General features: G+C 38.8%; 1 protein-coding gene across 1 annotated transcript; it reads right to left on the bottom strand.

Annotated features, from left to right (window-relative positions):
• Positions 1-3,666: 3,666 nt before the first annotated feature.
• On the bottom strand, positions 3,667-17,669 carry LOC139720316 (sodium-dependent phosphate transport protein 2A-like). Its single transcript, XM_071631680.1, has 6 exons — positions 17,309-17,669; positions 14,512-14,787; positions 13,376-13,458; positions 7,962-8,183; positions 5,626-5,719; positions 3,667-4,583 (listed from the first exon to the last, which is right to left on the bottom strand). The coding sequence occupies exons 1-6, from the start codon at positions 17,667-17,669 to the stop codon at positions 3,667-3,669; spliced, it is 1,953 nt and encodes a 650-aa protein (XP_071487781.1).
• Positions 17,670-22,299: the final 4,630 nt, after the last annotated feature.

Below are 22,299 nucleotides of genomic sequence, written 5' to 3'. Positions count from 1 at the left end.
CTTTGGCAGTGGAGGCATTATATGACCCAATTTTAATCTCTGTAAATACAACCTTGCTTCAACATTTTATCATATTCAACAGTTTTCTCTGGAATAGAATGTGCGACAATAATGCATTAAAGTACAGGGGACTAAGAAAATCCCAACAACTAAATAAACAACGCACACGAAGACAACTTGCATGGACGTCATTTACTGGTATATTTCCAATATGAATGATAACAGACTGTGAACTCTGAGAACTACATTTCTTTGAGACAAAACAAAAACACGTAAATCAAAATCATAAATAAACATTGAATTGCTTATCTTTTTGTGTTTAAATGCGACAGTCATACAAATATCTCTCAGTAGTAAACATATAAATACCATTGAGTACTGGAATCTGAGTACATGACAAGTAACCGAATACACTGCTTATAAAAGCTACAACATAATTTGGTCCATAATGTTATTGTTGTATGCCTGTGCTTCATTTTGGTAGACAGAAGGTAAGTGCTGGATCTGTTGAAATGAGACATGACAGAATAATATAAAGATCCATATCTTACACACGAACATTTCACACAGAGATATATCGTTTGGTCACAGGATAGTATTATATTATAGCTTTTCCTTCCTCTTTATAAATGAACGAGAGCAATGACATGTAATCGGAAATTCTTCTGGCACTTCGGCGATGTCAAAAACAGGACAAATTGATACATAATTAGTCATGTCACAAAAGTATGGTTATTAATGTAAAATGCAGTGGCAATATACTTGATTTACACCGTTGCACATATACAATGTACCTGCGTCTCATTTGAAATGATGTTATTTCCAAAGTAAATTAAGATTAAACAAGGCCGGCGTAACGTGTGGGGGGGGGGGGGGGGGGGAGCTCGCCCCTCTTCACTATTTTTTTTCATAATACGTAGGAATACATAGGCTGAAACAACTACCTATTTTTCTTTTCTTGTTTTTTAACCCCCGAAGTGGCACCAGAAAAACAAGGAAAAGTAGAAATTACGCGGTGCGTAATATATGTCCCCGCCGGAAGTAGCATTTAGTAGCAAAATGTACAATATAGGTAAAAAGATGAAGGTCAAAGGTCAAAGAAGTCAAAGGTCAAAATTCTATGTAGAAGTTTTGAAGCCCTCACCTAGTGCCATCACATAAAGCAAACGGAATCGAAATCGGGTTAGAAATGGCGAAGGAGTAGCATTTTGTAGCCAATGTACAATATAGGTAAAAAAATCAAGGTCAAAGGTCAAAGAAGTCAAAGGTCAAAATTCTGTGTAGAAGTTTTGAAGCCCTCACCTAGTGCCATCACATAAAGCAAACGGAATCGAAATCGGGTCAGAAATGGCGAAGGAGTAGCATTTGGTAGCAAAATGTACAATACAGGTCAAAAATCAAGGTCAAAGGTCAAAGAAGTCAAAGGTCAAAATTCTGGGTAGAAGTTTTGAAGCCCTCACCTAGTGCCATCACTTAAAGCAAACGGAATTGAAATCGGGTTACAAATGGCGAAGGAGTAGCATCTTGTAGCAAAATGTACAATATAGGTCAAAAATCAAGGTCAAAGGTCAAAGAAGTCAAAGGTCAAAATTCTGTGTAGAAGTTTTGAAGCCCTCACCTACTGCCATCACATTAAGCAAACGGAATCAAAATCAGGTTAGAAATGGCGAAGGAGTAGTATTTTGTAGGCAATGTACAATATAGGTCAAAAATCAAGGTCAAAGGTCAAAAAAGTCAAAGGTCAAAATTCTGTGTAGAAGTTTTGAAGCCCTCACCTAGTGCCATCATATAAAGCAAACGGAATCAAAATCGGGTTAAAAATGGCGAAGGAGTAGCATTTTGAAGCAAAATGTACAATATAGGTCAAGGTCAAGGTCAAAGGTCACAACTGAAATTCTGTATAGAAGTTTCAAAGCTCCCATGTAGTGCTATCATATAAAGCAAACAGAATCAAAATCGGGTTAGAAATGGCGAAGGAGTAGCATTTTGAACATTTTGATCACACACGGACGCACACACGGACGGACACACGGACGGACGGACGGACAGACTGACGGACACACGGACGGACACACGGACACACACACGTACGGAGCCCGTTTCATAGTCCCCTGCTCGAACTCGTTCGGCGGGGACAAATAGAATGTGGTTAAAAGCAGTTATTGTCAAATATAGCCGACCGTGTTAAATGAGCACTTGTAAACAACAGAAACAAAGTCATAACCCTTCTGGAAAAAAAAATTAAATGATCGTGAGAGTGGCATGATCTCCATTATGCCCTATATTCACAAGTCAGTATTCAAAGTTGTTCAGTGCTGTTGCCATCTCCGTATCTGAACGCACTTTCGGTATACTTAGAAGTAAACAATATCAGCTCTGAGTAAAATAAAACCGCATCAAGCCACGAAACAACACTTTTGACTGAAACATATCCTCTTTAGACCGACTTTCAACGAATATAAAGTAGACAAAATTCAGGTTTATGAGGTGCTGACAAAAGGTGCATTTTCCCATTAGTTTTATGTAGACATGAGAAAATAAAGAAAACCGACCAGAAAGCAACCTATAGTCAGCAATTTTGCCAGCTATGTCGTCATTGCAAGGCAAAACGAACGGATCCGTAGCATTGTAGATATTTGTAGGATACATCAAATCGAACGCATTGCACTCATTTTTATTTTATTTTCATTTGATTTCAAAATAACCACTATAAATGGCAAACGCAATCTTATAGAGCGTCCTTCACTCTATACATGTTCATGTGGTGAGATATTTTATGGACAAGCCTTAATGAAAAATTATACACTGGAATCTGTCATAAAATGTTTATCATGGGTAAATGAGGAGCTCTACTGTGCAGCAGAGAATAGAGAGGGGAAACCCATATAAGTCCTTAAAAGCAGGTGAATAATCCCGGGCGCACATGACGTGAACGCTGAGATACCCACCCATTCCAGACCGAATCCAACTTTGCTGCCAATAATCATCCCATAGCCGCCAGCGCTTCTGAAACATTACTGGTCTGGAGGCATTTGCGAATTGGGGTACACTGAAATTTCTTTTGAAATGTCCTCACGTGAAAATTTTTCCCGTTTCTATCGCTGGCTGTGTGGACTACTCCAGAGAAGATTACAAGCGTTCATATATTTTGGGAATGCATGGTATATCAAAATCCGTTGCCTTCTGCGAAGCTGTAACGGGTACGGGTCGGCATCATCTTGACCTTATGTGTTATAAGGCTATTACGTCTTTGGACAAGGCAACACCTTGAAATGTACATCACATACATTCTCTCGCTATACACGTCTTGATAGAAATCTTCCGAATTCCCGTGAATCAGAAAACCGGATTTGAACTCACGTCATGCGACGTTTCACCGACCGTATTAGCTTCTTCTGGCATCCTTCCAGTGGAAGAATGGGGGTTATACAATAAGTACTTCAACTTGATGAATAATAACCTGACGTGTCTGTTTTTTATAAATACTTCAATATAGAAAAACAACACTGATTGGATGGAAGGCGGCTTATTGATTTTGTAAGGTTTAGCAGAGTATGGTAATTCTGTGTTAGCTTGAGGTACGTGCCGACGGGAGGGGAGGGAAATAGCACAAGGACAAAGACCGGAAGGGAAATAAGGTGGAGGAATTTGATTAATATTGTTTGTCTAAATTAGCTCATTTTTCAATTCTGCTGCCGAAGCAGCTGACGAAAGTATAGAAGGCAAGGTAGCTTGTCCGTGCTCAACGGATACATCGCAAGTTGAGGCGGTGGTCTCACCGCCTCGGCAACATCGGCAAGCCAGCAGACGGTCCATGGGCTTTAGCGAGTGCATCCAGGCGGGAAGAAAGTCCCAAGTTTTCAGGAATTCCGGTAACACTCGTGGAAATTTCCTCTGCAGGATACTCACGACCACGACGACGGCCGAGACGGCGAGAATCGGGATTCCGACGCCCATGAGGTACTGATATCCAGCGACGTTGAGGCCGAAGACCGCCCCGGGGAGGAGGAGGAATACGACGGCGACGTAGAGAATGGCGAACCAGCGGTACTTAGCCGTCTTGTTCCCCAGCATTTCGGCTAGCTTGACAGGAATAACGCGCAAGAATGGCACTGGGTACCAAATGAGAATTCCTGTAATGTTAAAAAAGAAGTGACAGAGAGCTATTTGCAGCGTGTCCTCTAGCTCGCCGCCATTGCTGGCTAGGGCTGCGATGATACCAGTCAACGTCGTTCCGATGTTCGACCCCAGGGTCAGCGGGTACATCCGCTCCAGGGACAGCAGGCCCAGTCCCGCCAGCGGTGTCAGCACTGACGTGAAGATCGAGCTGCTCTGAACGACAATCGTACACACCGCGCCGATCAACATGGCGACGTAACCGGTGAGGAAAGCCAAATAACCGGGGAAGTCGGCGTTGATGAACTTCTCAACCACTCGCGCGATCCCGCCGCGGAGAAAGGAATTCAAGAGCTTAACCGTGACGAGAAGACAGACCGACGTCCCGAAAATAGCCATGGCTAGGACGATGAATCCCACTTCGACGTCGGAAAGCGACGTCCAGGCGAACAGGTGGTTATATTCACCTATGCAAAGATTTGAACAGGAGAAAGACTAATTACCTGATAGTTTCGTAAAACCATTGTTTTTGTTTTTTTTGTTGTTTTAAGTTTGGGAATGTTATTTTCAATGCTTGACAAACCATGGTCAACCTATCAAATAGATAATAATTTCATAATGATAATGCCCACTGAAAGGAGGAAATGGCATTCGAAGGGCCTCTAGGAAAATGGAAAAAAATATTTGGAAAAATTGGAATCCTTGTTATTGTCTGATGCCTTACAATTCAATGAAATTAACCTTTCTTTACAGCGTAGCAGCAAATGACTGCAGTTGGCAGTTTTTAGACAGTAGGCCCTCTTGCTTGCCCGTGATGTATTATGGTGAAATCACAGAAAAGTGAGTTGAAGTTGAAGTCATTGACTAACATTTAGTGAGGCAACCTATATAGGATCACGTGGAAATAAACTTTATTAACCGGAAACCAAAACAAACTCTGGGTGTTTTTTTTTTACATTATTAAAAACACACATAAACAAATGCACATATACACAAACACAAACACACACCAGAGTTCAGTTAAATTTCAATGAATAAAACTGTTCTTAAGCCTTTTTTTCCAGCAAAACGGACGCAATGACAGACAAACCGCAGTCAGAGCAATGGCTACAGCCATTTGATCATTATGCAAAAGGAAATTGGATATCAAGGGCAGAATTTATAGTAAATCATATTATAATGAAGTAAAATTCGCAGAGAGGTTCGAAACCTAATCATTGGAAACGAGATTCCATGTTCTAGATTTTACAAACAAAGAATTGTTATAACAGGGTTTTAATGTTACCCCCCCCCCCCCCAAAAAAAAAAAAAAAAAAAAATGCGGTGGCCGTGACAGCGCCGAAGTCCCCTCCTCACAAAAACACATATATTTGTTATATCATGCGTCAGAAATGTCCTCGTTATGCAAACTGCCATCATTATGACCTCCAGTATTCGTCTCCCTCGTTTTACGCAATCATATAGTTTCCGGTGGGACAACGTCCATGAAATTGTTGAAAATGAACTCACAAGTGGCTCCAGTTTCGTTGGTACACCGCAGTAATATGTCGATGTTTCGGCTATCATAGCCCTCAGCTATGTAGAATATAGCGTCGTTGTTCACCTGTAAATGACATGAACACAACAAACTATGATTATCTTTTAATGGCAAAGGTTACCATCGACGCAAGGTATTATTGTTTCTTCATCCCCCATTTTAGATTGTTTTATTAGGAAGTAAATCAATTCAATAATAACAGTTATAGTATGAATCGAAAGTGCAAGGAAAGTATTTTGTTTGAATATTAATATCCAGAGGGATGGGGTGCAATAATTGGACAAGTGCAATGTCGATCCGTTATCGAGATATGTACAATTCTCATAGCATTATTAACTCTTTCTTATGTGCCATGGACTGTGGAGACTGTACAACGTTATTGTGTTTTCTGTTCCGATCGGCATTCCAAGCAGAGAAAGGGTCAAATTGCACACACGGTCCTACTTAGGAGTGGGATAACGCTAACATCAGTTAGGACATCATATGTCATGATTACATGATGATGACTATATTCATTCATTCATTTATTCATTCATTCTTTTGTTTGTTTCTTCTTCTTTTTTTCATTTATAGGCCTGCATGTATTAAAGCATGGAGAAAGATCCCCCCCCCCCCCACTCAAGTTGCGAACAGAAAGGCTGAATAAAACTATTGGAGCGTATCATTCATTTGCGTGATACTTTCAAGACTAGAATGGTCTGAAAATTTATAACTCTCTTTGAATTATGATGATTTTCGAACATGGCCCGTCCCTCTCCAACTAACAGTGTTGTCTCTTTGTCGAGATTGCTTCATACGCGTAGAAAAAATGCAATACTCTTCAACCTACACTGCAAAAAGTCCGGTGTTAAATAGTGAACACCGAGCTGGTGTTAAATTTTCGGTGCTCATTTATGGAGTTAAATTAACACCTCCGGGTGTCATTTCCAAATTTTAAACTGTTTTTGAAGAGTTTCTTAGTAACTGCACTTCTTGTTGATTTTTAATGTAAACAAGACGATCAAGAATTTTACATTAAAATACTAGATTTTTGAAAAATGTGAAAAAGAATTTACACCAAAGTAACACCAGCTGGTGTGGTCCCTTATTGAAGCTGGACGGGTGTTAAACCATTGATATTAACACCAACAAATATCAAATCAACACCATGTGGTGTCATTTTTTAATTAACACCAGTACAGTGTCAAAATAACACCAGGTACAGTGTCAAATTAACACCACGAAGTGTCAGGTGAACACTTTTCAACACCATCACAGTGCATTTTTAACACCTGTGGGTGTGGTCCTCTATTGAAGTTTGATCGGTGTTAGATTTAACACCCGTGGTGTTAAATCTAACACCGATGTTTTTAAGTGTAGTGCTTAATTCTATGAAGTCATATACCACGTCGCAACAATTTTCCAAGTTTGTCATTCAATACCATAGGTATTTGGTTTATACCATTTGGTTTATAGAATGAAAATACAAGTTTACAAATTCAGGCACACAAACATTACGAAGGGATGTTGACTTGAATAGTCGACTGCTCATATACGTAGCTTTCATTTCAATGAACTTCACATTATCTGGCACACTTGAATAGTACAGTTGTACCAGGATTCCAACGCGTCTATTGAAGAAGGATTTCATGTTCACCCCGATTCTTACGATCGGATGTCCACATCGCTGCAAGGGGGCCGGGGAGGGCGATATTCATGGCGTCCAAACGTCCAAACGGAGTACTTGTTAGACACGCGGTAGACAAGATTAATGGACGGCAACCTTACTAAATCACAGCTATTCTAGAGAACGAAAACTGGTGGCCATACCACGAGACCGACACTCACGAGTCATCCAGCCCACGAGCTCGACATTGGATAAAAAGTCCATGAGTTCGACAGCAGGCCTATAGGTACAAACAGCTCGCGAGTTCGACATCACAAAACGGGGCTTAATGTGTCGGTGTCGGGGACCTTGTTTTCTTAGTGTCGGTCTCGTTTTATCAAATAGCTTTGTTTTCTTAACGTCGAACTCATGGGCTGTATGACTCGTGGGCTGCGTAACTCGAGGGCTTTATGACTCGCAGGCTGTATGACTCGCGGGCTGTATGATTCGTGGATGTCGAACTCGTGACGTGAACCCTCGAACTCCGATACACATTCATGAAGCCCTTAATCATACCTGTCTTTAAGTCCTGAACCATACATAGGCCTACATCTAATTAAAGGTGATGTGATAACTGGGGAACTCTATAGCTGTGTTATTGTCGAGTACGAGCCGTCCACGTTAATATTTTATAAAAAACGCCCTTGATCATGCGCGCCTTACCTGAACAATACATCTAGTTAAAGGTGACGTGATGACTTTGAGGAACTCCACTGTCGTGTTTGTCTCGTGGAAATTGAAACTCTCGACCACGGCTTTGGTCATTACCTCCAGGTAACTCGTGGCCATCTCGACGGGCAGGAGGACGACCACGGTCATGCAGTTGAAGAGATCGTGGACGGCGGCACAACTGAAGGCTCTGCGGAATTCGTCTTGTTCTTTAACCTGGCAGAACAATATTCAAAACTTCAGTCTCTAAAATCATCATAAAGTATACAAATTATTCTATCTAGATTTACATCTCCGTGAACTTCATAAGTAACTTTCAAAGCCATATTAGAGGCATAATTTACCATTTGCATGTAAAACAACAACAACAACAAAGCATTACTACTTTGAAATAGTTCTAAAATGCGAGTTAGGGATAGAAACAAGCACTGTAAGAAATGAATCCGTACCATCGGTGTTAAATATTGTTAAATTCACAAAATGTGAACAATAGCTAGAATAAAAATGTTTCCAGACTAAACCGCCTACAGTTACGGTTTATCAAGAAAAATACTGATATCTCCTTAGAGTTTAGGATTTATTGCGAAAATTTTGTATGGTAGGATGTTTTGAGATACAACAGACCTACACACTATGGATCAAATGTGATATCTTGAATTTTTTTTAAATCACTGCTCCCAAAGGTAAACTGGACCTTTGGAAACGTGTATTCAATCTCGCAGAGTTTTGGTTACTGTTTTGGAACGTATCACAAGGAGAAAGAGGTTTTTGTTTGTTTGTATGTTTGGTTGGTTGGTTGGTTGGTTGGTTGGTTGGTTGGTTGGTTGGTTGGTTGTTGTTGTTGTTTTGTTTGTTGTTTTGTTGTTATGTTGTTTTGATGTTTGTTGCTGTTGTCGTTGTTGTTGTTGTCTCTACATGATTCAAAGATACCAAAGAACTTAATTCCTTAACTTTGATACACGGATATACCATAGCGAACTTTTAAACTGAACAATTCTATTAAAAAAATGTTGGGTCAGAGAGTAACAAGCTATTACTTGCTGGCGAATTTCATAACCAAGGAAATAATCGGTAGAGTGTTTCACATTTACATTATGAGTTATGAAATTCATTTCTGTTCGATTTAGACATAAACATTGGCATTATATCATTTCAATATGAACGTCACTTTTCTTTCATTGTTTCTACCTTTGATTGTCTTATAATTTCAATAAAATTATGCACTAAAGTTTAGTCATCACAGGATATGTTTGACATTATTTTGAAGTATTGTTATCTATTTACATTTTTTAACATATCAGCTTTATCGAGTATATTCCATCGATTGGTCTGTATTTGCTTAGTTGTCTGTACGACAATCACGCTGTTAAAAATGAAATTTCAGTGAGAAACACGACTCCGCTCATTGGTGAAATCGGAATGAAAAATCATGATTCATTGTCGGCCTGAACCTTTCTCTTGTCGGAGAGAAATCCTAGAAAGCTGCGTTACTTAATTGAAGATTTGAGTTCTGCATGTGATTAGTATAAGATCGCGTTGGCAACGTCAAATGAACGTGGCACGCCCCTGTATGAACAGTTCTGTTTTGTTTGTGTTACCCTTTTGACTTCGTCTCCTTATGGGGATTTTACAAATGAGATTACCGCTGAGAATCTTCATGCGGATTTCTTGTTTGACTGTTTTGTTTGTTTGTTTGCTTGTTTGTTTGTTTTTTTCGAAGACAGTTGAATTTGTTCACTATATTAAACACGTGTCTTGTAAAACAAGTTGATAAGTGTATACTTCTTTCTTTATGTTCATAATCAATTTACAACATGAACAAGATGCCAGTTGATTTGTCAATGTCATCAACGAAAAAGAAAGGATGTTCAAAAGCAGCATTCTACACAACAGATGTGACTGCAACTGTGCATTATACAGTTCTTTGACGAGCATTTAAAGTTGTAGCAATAGTTAATATGTTGGTGTATGCATATAGGCTTGGTGAAACACTTTAAATCTCGGATGATGATCGAAACAAGCGCGTTTAGCAAATAAATGCACTGAAAGCAAAACTGCCTTGCCTATCAATATCAAAAAGAAGACACAGGCCGCTTACAGCATCTGATTTGGGCGTCCAGACTTCGTTTTCAATGGCGCTGCGCTAAGTAAAATATGAAAACAAATCAAATGGCCTACACGAAGATTGTGATACTGCTTGCATATTAATCCCTGACTGGTATTCCCATGTTTGATACAAAAAAAAAAGAAAGAAAGAAAGAAAGAAAGAAAGCTGAAGATGTATTTTGGTTCTGAGTGAACGGTTGTCATATTTTCTCATTTTGCACTTGCAAAATATCTTAACTTACATTATGAGTCAGCCACCAAATGCAATAAAAAAAATTAGTCAGACGTTAGTTTAACGCGTCATTCCACGAGCCATGCGGCCTACGAGCTTGACATTGAAAAAGGTTCATGAGCCTTATAGTCCATTGTGTCATACAGCTCATGAGCTCGACGCAAGGTAAATAAGGCCCATGAGTCCGACACTAGAAAAAAAAAGGCCCTCGAGACCGACTCTGCGCATACATTATGCCCCGTGATGTAATGAGTGTCGGACTCGTGGGCCTTGTTTGCGTAGTGTCGAGCTCTTGGGCTATATGTTTCGTGGGTGTCGGACCCATAACAAGCACCCATAGTCCTATATCCTAGGTTTGCGTTTGCGAAATACCTTGAGCTACATTAGTCATCCATCAATTATTAACTGATTAATACTTGATCGATTTGCATCAGACATCATTTTAGCGAGATTTCCCTTCCAACTGCCTGCTTTACCATTGGCAATTTGGAAAAAGAACCTATTATATAATGGGGTCGCAAGCTACTACGCCACTAAGATTGATGCAACAAGGCAACCCGTTGATCCAGATGTATTACTACGTCACCAAGTGGGTTTCGAAAGGACCAAGTAACATGGGGGATTCATGGGTTGTCCGATCGAATCGATTTTCATTCGCTCCACCAACCGGGGTACATTCGAAAAACCATGAATAGCACCCATCAATGATTATGTTTCAGTTTTCAAATTGAAATTCAATTTCAAAATTTTCAGCTAGTTCTATTTCTCCACTTGTACAAATGATATCAATACGTCAAAATCAACAATCTTTCTCATCAAAACATAAACAGGAATGCTCTAAAGAAATTGTTATTTTTACGAGTAGGTCTAATACATTAAAATGTCATCGTATCTGAAGGTATACTGGTGGAGGAGACCGTTATCGATAAGTATGGGCTTGACTGGGATATAAAGGCACTTCGCATGACTGGAATAATAGCAAGCGTTAGTTCTACGACGCGAACGCTAAGATATTAGGCAAAAACAAAAAAGGACGTGAAAAAAAAGAAAGAAAGTAGTGTTCTACACAAGCAGGAGAAAGCTGATTCAGTAATTGTCCAACCAGAGAGGAGGCGTTGTCTAATCTGATCCTAATTCTAATTAAAAAATATTTAAGAGAACGCATCCTAACTATACACAATTTGTCACAAGTATTATGAAATATATCAAAGCCGAATTAGCTTTCTCACTCCTTGAGACCTCACTCTACTGAGTCTTTCACAAAACACAAAAACAAAAGCAAAAGTTAAAAAAATCTTGTCGTTTCGTGTGCTTACGAATCTTTATTACACTTGCCACCATTAACTCACGTAAAACATGAAGCTAAATAAAGAAATGATAAAACCAAACAAACCACCAAACAAAGGAACAACTAGAAAAGCACTCAGAGAGTATGGACCTCCGCCAAGTAGCTCACTTCTATACCCATCAACGCATGCTGAACTTCGCCCAATTTTCCAATAATTAAGAAGTCTTGTGTAAATTAACTTACCTCATCAGCGGCTTGCTGCGCTGCGCCTCGAGCAGAGCGATTGCTTTAGTGCGAGTATGCAAATACGCGCAGCTTGAACTCCCAAGTTCATTGACCCTAGTTGTTAAAAAGAATTCAAAAATTCATTAAAATTCAAGGATCACTTCCAAAATTTAATCATCTGTTCCTTGTGTCAAGTTCATATCAACTTTTCCTGTAAGTTTCATCCAAATCCATCAACAACCAGCCGACAACTTTTTTGAGTTTATATTTTGCGAACAGACAGAAAGACAGACAAGCAAACAAACAGACAAAAACCAACAACAAAAATCAACGCCGACAAAAATGATAGATAGTAGATAATAGCCTCACTGAATAGGAGCTTTAGATCTGTTCTGCGCATGCGCAAGACCACTTATCAAAATTGATATAGCGTCGTCTGAGATTCACGATGATTCTGGGCCATAAATAGCGTCGGCTCATTTTTACGACGCAAAGAGTTACTGGAGAGAAATTCCATACGCAACGAACGACAAAATATGGGATGGGGGTATTTACTGCTTATAGGCTGCGTCCAAAGCTTCGTTGCAACACGACGCAGGGAGGGAGAGAGGAGAACGGCCAATGTAACCGTCGTCTTAGCGTTCGCGTCGCAGATCTAAAGCTCTCTAATAATGTCGCAGAGAGGCTGACGCTAGAGTCGCTCCCAGTATATAGCCACGCCCTCCAAGTTTGACCCGCCCTGCCCTGCACACTGCAGCATCTGACTACGATCTCAGTCATCCAACTTTTATTGGAAAAGCCCAACAGGAGCATTGACCTACTTGCATGAATTATACGTTCAGCATGTAGAGCGAGAGAAAATTGTATGAGATTGAGAAATAGGTTTATTGATTCTTCGCTTTGTTTGGACTTTATAAAATTATGTTGGCCGAGCGATCAGTCAGGAAAATCAGTGCAGGAGACAATTTTTCATCAATGCAGTCACATTTTATGCAGACTTTGAAATAAAGGATTTTTTTTTTCCGGCTGGATATTGAAAGATCTTATGTTTTTTTAATCATTCACCGTCTCCGCTTCCCAACAAATGTCATGCGTGACTGTGTGTGTGTAAATTTGGTGTGTGCGTGAGGGGGGGGGGGGCGTGTGTGTGTGTGTGTGTTCGTGTGTGTGCGTGTCTGTTTGTGTGCCTGTGCCTGTGTACGAGTGTCTTTTCATGTTAAATGATACCAGTCAGATGAACAAAATCGCAGGGAAGAAATTATATGTTTTGAACCAGTGATTTTGCTGCACACACTTGATTTGTTAGATTCCAGCTTTCGCATTGGCTAATGACCTACAATGAAAAACAAAAATTGTTTACTGGAACTTCTGGAAACGAAAAACACTATAGAACTGACAAGCCGAGACGTGTGCCTATCTCAATCACTATAGATGGCACAATCCTATTCCTCTCTTTCAGTGAAAATTTTCACGCGAAAATCTTCTTTAAACATGTCAAAGGAAACTGAGACAGAACACCTATGTCATGTTCCAACTTCCTGCTTTTCAGTCACTCACCTGCCCAAAAGCTACCAGAGTGTTCGTAATGGCGGTTCCGATGTTAGTTCCCATAATGATAGGGATAGCGTGTCCCACAGTCACTGTAAGTTGGAAAAATTGACACTTGGAAGAATATCAATGACTAAAGTACGGATTCGTGTGACATACATGTAATGGGGAAAAGTAATGAGCCTTGATTAAAGCTCACCAGCTGAAACTGAAACCATAATTCACTCGTAGACATTTGGAGCAGCAAACAGCTATACTAACCAATTTTCTCTTCATTTCTTTGTTTGTTTGTTGTGGTGTTTTGTTATTTTGGTTGCGATTGTACTGCAATTGTATTACGGAGGACCAAATAAACACTGAAATACGGCAGCTAAAAGTATGAAGAAATGTTATTATTTACTTTCAAGTAAAGATCATTTCCTGTTTCTATAACGTATACCACTGGGCGTTTCGCATGCCATATCTACTAACGAAATGATGATAATATTATCGTATTTTAATTTCGTTTCTTTTGTGTTAGATCTTCTGCATCTGGGCTATAGACTTCATGATGTTTTATCACTTCGATGGCTCACCAGTATCAAAGATGATGATTATTAAAGAAATAATAATTATAACAGATGATAGTACCTGTGTAAAATGTTATTCAAAGATCGGTCAGATTAAAAGGTAACGTAAAATAAACTTATTTTCCGAAAAAAACCCGACAAACAACAAAGAAAATCTATTATGCTAGATATAACCAGGTAGAATGACTTTTATAAGCTCACAATCTTAACTTTCAAGTGAATATGGCACTGCACTGAGTTTTTGTTACTTCTACTCTTTTTTTTTTTAAATTAGCTGCCTGAAACTCTTTCCTTTGCTTCTGATGTAGAAAACGTATACCATGAGTTACTTGCCAATATCATTGTACATTATAAATAGTATACATTAATATGACTCGCGTATTTCTATTCAACTGGCCTGTCGAGTTTACTTTTATAGTTGTCTTGCTGGCTATATTGAATTCTTTTGTGTGTGTGGGAGGGGGAGGGGGTTAAGGGTAAGAAACAAAAAAAAAAAGAATTTGGTATCACTGTCCCTCCACTGTTTGCTTTGAAAAGTATAGAAAATTGCTTCCGTATGTTTAATTGTTTATTTACAGACACGAGCCGACACCATGGCAACGACCACAGAGGTTGACGTGCTCGAGCTCTGCACCAGCACCGTGACGAGCACGCCAATCATCAGTCCGCACAGGGGGTTGATCAGGAGGTCGTTGTTGGCGATGACGGCGCCGGCAGCCGCACCGCCGATCAGACTGAACCCAAGCGAGAGAATGTCGAGGGAGCAGACGAAGAGGTATAGGAAGGCGAGCAAGAGGCACCAGCGGACCACGACCCCGATAATGATTCGATTCTTCTCCTGGAAGCTGGCAGCTGGATTAGAATATAAATCGAAACAAGGGAAATTGTGATACTATACTACAAGAATATACCATCATCTCGACGTTTGTGTTACCCTTGGATATTGTTTGGAAATGAAAATGAAATGAATGAATTAATCAAACCGAATTCAAATAAAATTTTTGCTGAGAAAATGGCTCTTCGCGGGCAAGAATATATAGTAGTAATGTCGGTAATGCATGTTTTACCCAAGGTAGAAACAATGGTAGAACACTCACAAATAGAAACAGATCAAGAGATACCATTCGAAGAGGTAAATGTATTTAAATAAAACGGCTGAAACTACTTTAATCGTTAGTAGTCTGCATTTTATAAGTCAGCATCATCGGCATTACCGTGGTGTTCTACCAGTTTGGGAAGAATCGCTTAATGTATCTCTTTGTATAATCAACTCTCAAATATTCGAATGTGTGTGTGTTGTTGTTTTTTTAATGACATGCATTTTCACATTTTACATATTCTATTTTATCGGCTTTACCTTTCAAAGCAAGGATGCACAATACAGTTTGATATTTATAGGGTGGTGTTTGGTATTACAACAGACAACGTGCAGTTAAGATAATTTAACGACATTACTGAGGTCCTTTCTTTTCTGTGCTCTTTTTTGTTAACATCGTATGGAATTTTAAAACGGAATGCGATAGAACAAGATGATATTTGGCTTAGGGGTGTGTGTGTGTGTGTGTGTGTGTGTGTGTGTGTGTGTGTGTGTGTGTGTGTGTGTAAGTCAAGGACAAACTTAATCATGATAGTCAATATGTGCAGACAGTCACCGCGGAATGCCACCGGATTTTGTCTGGACATATATGTCGTGCCAAAGAAACTTCACATGCAAGCGCGTGTCCGTGGCTCTAACAGGGAAATTATCGACATTGCGACGTCATTGGCATTTGCCTACAGGAATTCGACGTAATCATCCCATCTAAGCATAAAGATTGCGTGTGAAATGCTGCAGGAACCACATATAACACAAGTGACACACAGATACGGGCTACACACAACGCGGCAAGTGAATATGCAAGGTCATCAGAAGTATTCTGTAATCACTTCAATTAATACCGTTGAAAATCATCTTTGCACTATAGGGGCCTAGTGCGCATGGATGTTTACCATTAGTGTATAGCTTGCAATATTGTTGCAGTATTGTCACTAGTTTGACATACTCAACCCAAATAGTTGCTTTGTACTGACTGCAACACTCTTATTGGTATTTGCAAAGATTGCAACTTGCAGTAGTTTCAAGCCCATTTGTGGAACGGACCTCAGGGCTGTTAAGTCAAATGTGACCATGCATCACAAAACAAACAAAAAGTCACACCCCTTGATTTTACGTGAGGACTCAAGAAAAGTGAAATAGTTCACCTAAGTCAATTTTGAGTTTTCCATATTTTCTGAAAGAGCTATTCTTCTTCTACATTATTCTTGACGTTGGGATCATAAATTGAATGGGAAAGTGGGTTTTCAACAGTTTTTATACAACCCCTTTTTTGGTAGAGTGTTGTGATCAGGTTTTTCTTAGAGAACCCTTTCATTTCTGAAAAATCCTTTGCACCCTCTTCACTTTCAACACTAATTTCTTTTGAAAAGATGATGCTACTGCTCTGAAATTTGACATTTATCATGGTCGGAATGTAGTAATAGACCATGCTCAATTTCAGTTTAATCTGACAATCCCTTTGTTGGTGCCACAGTAGTTAACATCATGTTTTTTGTCCCATTCATGGCACAGGTAACACAGCTTAGTAAAGATTAAGCACTTGAATAGACCCTGTACTTCAGAGCCTCTTTTCTCAGTTCACACTTTCCAGAGTGTGTGCTTTCTTTGCAATGTTTATAAAGGTTAGAAAAATCCATTTGAATTGAGTTATACATCATTTTATAGCTGAGAGTCTGCTCTTTCAGAATCTGCCCTGAACTGAAAATCCATGTCTGACGACTTATTGTTTGTTTTGTGGTGCAGGTTCACATAATGCTCTTCGGGATTAGCTATAAAAATGGAAGTGTTCTTTTCATTTCCATCATCTGACAATGTTTAATGCGTCCTGCAGTCACGTACGGCTATTAAAGGGACATAAAGCCTAATGACGCCGGTTGAACAACGAAAGTGGGCAGAGCACTGGGACTAGCTCACTCTACGAACCTCAAAAACTAACCGTGATTAGTGCCTCTCTGACCATGCTGACCCTAAGACGTATCTTGCCCTTTCGGGCTCCACTAGGAGTGATGATAAACACGTATTCACAAACACAAGCATTTACCGACGGACCGACAGTCTCTATGCCTTTGTCACAAACGTATACACAAAATATATTTTGTAGGCACAATTGCACAGCACTGCCTTTATCATGTTTATTTCATAGATAAACGTGGCATATATTATACAGTTTGTATCGATGAACTGAATGCATATTACCAGCATTAAACGTTTACAGCCATGTACAGCCTTCTTCAGTTCTTCTTAATCTTCAAAGGGCTACGCAGCCTATCAATTTACCTCTAAATTTGACACGGGGATTCCTTTTCGCCCGCGATGTGACCTCCACTGGGTCTAAAGCTGCTGGTTTTCCCCCTCCTTCATGTGAGACCCCGCGGTATTCGTTTTCTCGATTCTGCCCTTGGGCTTCGAAATCACCGTCGTCAATCTCCGCCTTATAGTCGGGGTGGTCTTCTCCGTCGATTTTTCTCGTCTTCTGTGCACCCTTGGACCACCTAAAGGAATCGACGTCGCAGTCTCCCTCATCGAACGCCGGATTGACTACGCCGTCATCAATGTGTCGACGAATTTCGTCAGAGACGATGAAAACGGACGATGTCTGATGGCGACCTCCACGACTTCCATTAGCTGTTAAATCCATGTTGGCTGATTGATCTCGGATATCGGGACTCTTGCAGTGCTAACGAAAAGAGACGAAAAATGAAGGTCATGCAATAAGACAGTCATGATTCTGAATTTTTCCAAGTTTGCTGCTGTTAAAAAATGTAGTCGGAACACAACAAAACAAAAACAAAACACAACAAGCCTTGCTGCCTTGTTCGACAGCAGAATAGGTCAAATGATAAACCTAGCATATACGTTCATTTCATATAAATATGATTGGAGATAATGTAGATGAAAGAAGCCTTTGATGTCAAGCTTTCATGAAGTCATATATTGTCATTGCGGATTGGTTTGTTGTTGTTGTTGTTGAGAGAGAGGGAAATATCATCTACTTTTCGTACTCAGCTTTTATGTGGATTCTAATTCAATATAGACGTATAGTCTAATGAGGTATCATGGTAAGAATGGTAGAGAAGTTCTACAGTTCTTGATCTTCTTCTTCCTGTTTTCAAATCATCCAGATTGAAAGTAGAGATTATCAATTGACGTCAGAAGAAGTCTAAGACTCTTCTGTGAGGCAAAAAAAAAAATATGCCACTCGAAGAATTAAGGCGAAAACACCCAACTCTCTCAAACTGCTCGCTGTACTTTAACTACTGGCAAAATCAGGTCTATTCTTCTTTACCTACAGTGAATTCTTCCAATGCCTTCATGCAAAGTAAAATAGTTTTTTGTTTTTGTTTCTATATCATTCATTCTTTTTTTTTTATGCCTCCGCCACGAAGTGGTGCCGGAGGCATTGTTTTCGGGTTGTCCGTCCGTCCGTCCGTCCGTTCGTCCTTCCGTCCGTCCGTCCGTAATGAATTTTGTGGACAGGGTAACTATCGAAACCTTTTGAGGTATCCTCATGAAACTTGGCATGTATGTGTATTAGGAGGTGAAGTTGTGCCTATCAACTTTTGGGTGCACATGCTCAAGGTCAAAGTTCAAAAGGTCAAGGTCAAATACATAAAATTTCACTATTTCCACCACATCTATGCAATGCCTAAAGATATTTTCTTGAAACTTAATATATAAGTGTATTACCCGATTAAAATTCTCTGGTGAAAGTTTGGGTCTTGAGGTCAAAGGTCAAAGGTCAAAAGGTCAAGTAAAATATCAAAACTTCATCTTTTTTCTCTGTACCTTGGAAATTGTTCAAGGTATCTTCATGGAACATAGTACACTGTATATATACATGACTGACAGTGATTAACTAGAGAATTTAGGGTTCATGGGGTCAAAGGTCAAGGGCAACACTTCAAAATATTTCACTATTTCCCTCATGTTTATGCAATGCCAGCAGGATTATTATTATTATTATTTTTTTTTTTTTACACTTGGTGTATGCATGTATAACCTAATAGAGATTCTCTGGAATTTTTTTTTCTTTTGTTTTTGCCTCAAAGGTCAAAAGGTCAAAGATCAAATGAAAGTGCTGAACTAAGTTTTTCCTCCATATCTCAGAAGTGGCTCAAGTTATCTTGAAACGTACTACATATTTATGCATGTTCTGCCTGACAGTGATTATCTGATGAATTTTAGGGTCAAAGGCCAGATGAAAATGGTAACAATTTACTATTCAATACAGAAATTGCACTTTTTCTCCATACCTTGAAAATTACTCAGTGCATAAATGTTTGAATGGGTCAAAAGTAAAGTTAAAGTCCTTACATCCCCAAATACATGCTCTCCTATTCATCCAATTAAACCCACGTCAAGGAAAGTGAACATTCAACACATTTGTGACAAACTTGTCATTTTAATATTCTGCCAATTTTGTGAAAATGTAATCACACTTTGTCCACATGTACATTGTACTATCTAGACCTATTAGGAGAATCATGCATTATGGCGGAGGCATACCAGTCGCCATAGCGACATTTGTAGTTCATTTTATGTTTATTCTTGCAAGGGGAGATTCTTCGTCTTTTCAGGAACTTGTAACGACATGATTACGTCAGTAGAACAAGTGTTGTTATCAATAAAGTTGCTTTTAGGGACAATTTGTGTCATAGTTCTGAATGCCTCCAGATATGGAAGGACTCTTTGCTTATAGGCCTACACCAAATTATAACCAGACTCCACACACACACGCACACACACACACACACACACACACACACACACAACTCACCAGTGATTTATATTGTATTTAACTTGATTACAAGTTAATGCACTAATCATAGTATTATTTCTTTTTTATATTCACTGTTTAAAGGGGATGGCTAGTAACTGATCAGTGGGAATGCTGAGGGATGATTGTTCCAATCCTTGTGGGATTCATTGAAGAGTACATTATATATCTATTCTTGTGTGAAAATTAATTGCTTCAGAATGGTCTCATATTCAAGTAAGGTGCAGTTTAATGTTTCCAGGTCAGCGTCCCTGGTCACTGACGGGGTATTTATCTGCACATTACTTGAATATGAGACCGTTCTGAAGCAAATAATTTTCACACAACAGTAGATATATAATGTACTCTTAAATGAATCCCACAAGGATTGGAACAATCATCCCTCAGCATTCCCACTGATTCCCACTGATCGGTTACTAGCCATTCCCTTTAACAAAGGAATATGACATGAAAATTGGAAAACTATTTTTTTTTAGATTACGGGTGAAAAGAATAGCCTGGCTCACAGGGCACTGTTTTCTTGCCTCATGACAGCAGTAAACACGTTTTCTTCCTGTGGTTTCAAGCAGAAGTGAAACGTCTTTTCCTTTTTTTTTAAATGTTAGCATTACTGACCCTCAAGAAATATAAATAGATTATGTACATGTACTGTGTTTTTTTTTTCTTTGTTGCTATTAAGAAAAAGTGATACCTGAAAGTGACTTAAACAAAACAAAAAAGACCTACGGAAGGAGTATACGTAAGTGTTTATTCAGACATCAAACTTATTCTTGTCAGAATGAAAATGGAGAATCCTGATTGTTATCATATTCTAAAGCATCAAAAATTGGCAGGGGAACTTAACCAGTTATTATCACCTTTTTGTATGACGCCAAAATCAAATAAATGTGCCCACGCGCTAAAATCTCCAAACAACTTAGCGGGTTTCATATCCACTGTATAGGACTTTTTCATGCAATGACATTAAGAAGTTTATTTATTTAGTTTCGTATTAGACAAAGTAAGTAAATTTGCCAATGTTCATCAAAGAAAAAATGCGCAACATTATTTGCTATTTTTTTCTTTTACGTCATCACCCTATTCAGAGGTTAAAGAAAAAAATAACAGCTTTGAAATCTCTTAAAGCTTTTTTACACTGTAAGATATCCAATGTGAATGGAAAAAAAAGTGATGCAGTCTGCGAAAAGGCGGCAACAAAATCATCAGTCCGTAATGATGCGTCGACATGTAATCACTGATCACTATACATGGTCATGGTGTAATTGTGATCTTGAAATGATATTGGACATGGAACCAAACATAAATTTTGATTTAAACCTGATATCCTTAGACTGTTAGAACTAACTGACTATGGAATTTACGATACAAAAATCTTCCAGATTAACATCAGATCATAATATAACATGATAAAGTACGATAATACAATAAAATGCGATGTTAAAATTATTAGATAACATGATCGTATAACATGCTTTGTTAGCATAACACAAAATTATACATTACGACACAACTTCAATATTAGACTTAACAAGAGTCACTATTTCGACATTTCTTCCATCTGAAGGGAAAAGAATGAAATTCTTCAATTTCCCACAAGTTGAATATTGTATTGTGATTGTCATAAAACCTTTTACCTTTTATAAGTTTGAGAGTCAAGGCAAAATAAAATGTTCATATCTTGAAGAAATATCTAAGGATTAAGATGACCAGTTTGATTTGATTTTAACACGTATTTGCAATGATTTTTCTGCACAATTCTTCAGAAAAACATCAGACTTTGACTCAAATAATTATATTATACAGCGGAATAACCTATACTACCATTTGAAATCCTTTCCTTCACAGTATCATTCCTGCATCTTTTATTTATTTCTTTTATAATCAGTCCGACTGTATTATTCCCTTCCTTCACTGAAGCATGAATTGATTTTATGCCGTTGGTTTTAATTGGTTAATTGAAGAATACAATGTCTTAGGAATTAAATTAAATGAAGTCCTTTTGATATATTTTCATATTTCTTTTTCAACCTGATGAGACTGTGAGAGTGGAAACGCGCGCGAAAGAGGGAAAAAGAATATGACAATGCTCTCCCAAGGTAGTCGCAAATCATCATAATCAAATAGTGAAAGGAGAAAAGCATTCAAATAATTCATACGAAAAGGACGGGCTACACATCCCTTTTAGATAGGTCTAACACAAACTTACACACACACACACACACACACACACACACACACACACACTCACAAACGCACACATCCATTAACGAACACACATAATATGTTTCGCATAGTAGTGGTTCATATAAACAACTAATTAAATACATTAACACGAAAGCGCTCTCTCCTCTTCAATTCAATGTTGCCCATGCATCCACAACATGCAAAAAAACCAACAACAACAATAGCAACATTATGCTGCTTGATTTACTCCTATATACACTCTCTAAAAAAAAAATTCGAGTGAAAATATTCACTCTTAAAGGAGTGA

This window comes from Diadema antillarum, unplaced genomic scaffold, assembly GCF_040938485.1.
Source record: "Diadema antillarum isolate AM-2024a unplaced genomic scaffold, OU_Dant_1.0 scf00000126, whole genome shotgun sequence".
Classification (NCBI taxonomy): Eukaryota; Metazoa; Echinodermata; class Echinoidea; order Diadematoida; family Diadematidae; genus Diadema; species Diadema antillarum.
Note: the sequence above shows the minus strand (reverse complement) of the source record. Positions and strands in the feature narration are given on the sequence as shown.

Bases quoted from the DNA above. Each gene is read 5' to 3' on its own strand.
- LOC139720316 (XM_071631680.1), bottom strand. From the start codon at position 17,669: ATGGATTTAACAGCTAATGGAAGTCGTGGAGGTCGCCATCAGACATCG. The intron at 8,184-13,375 runs GTGAGTGACTGA...TTGTTCTGCCAG, and splicing joins CTCTGGTAGCTTTTGGGCAG to GTTAAAGAACAAGACGAATT. The intron at 5,720-7,961 runs GTAAGGCGCGCA...TGTCATTTACAG, and splicing joins TAACTAGATGTATTGTTCAG to GTGAACAACGACGCTATATT.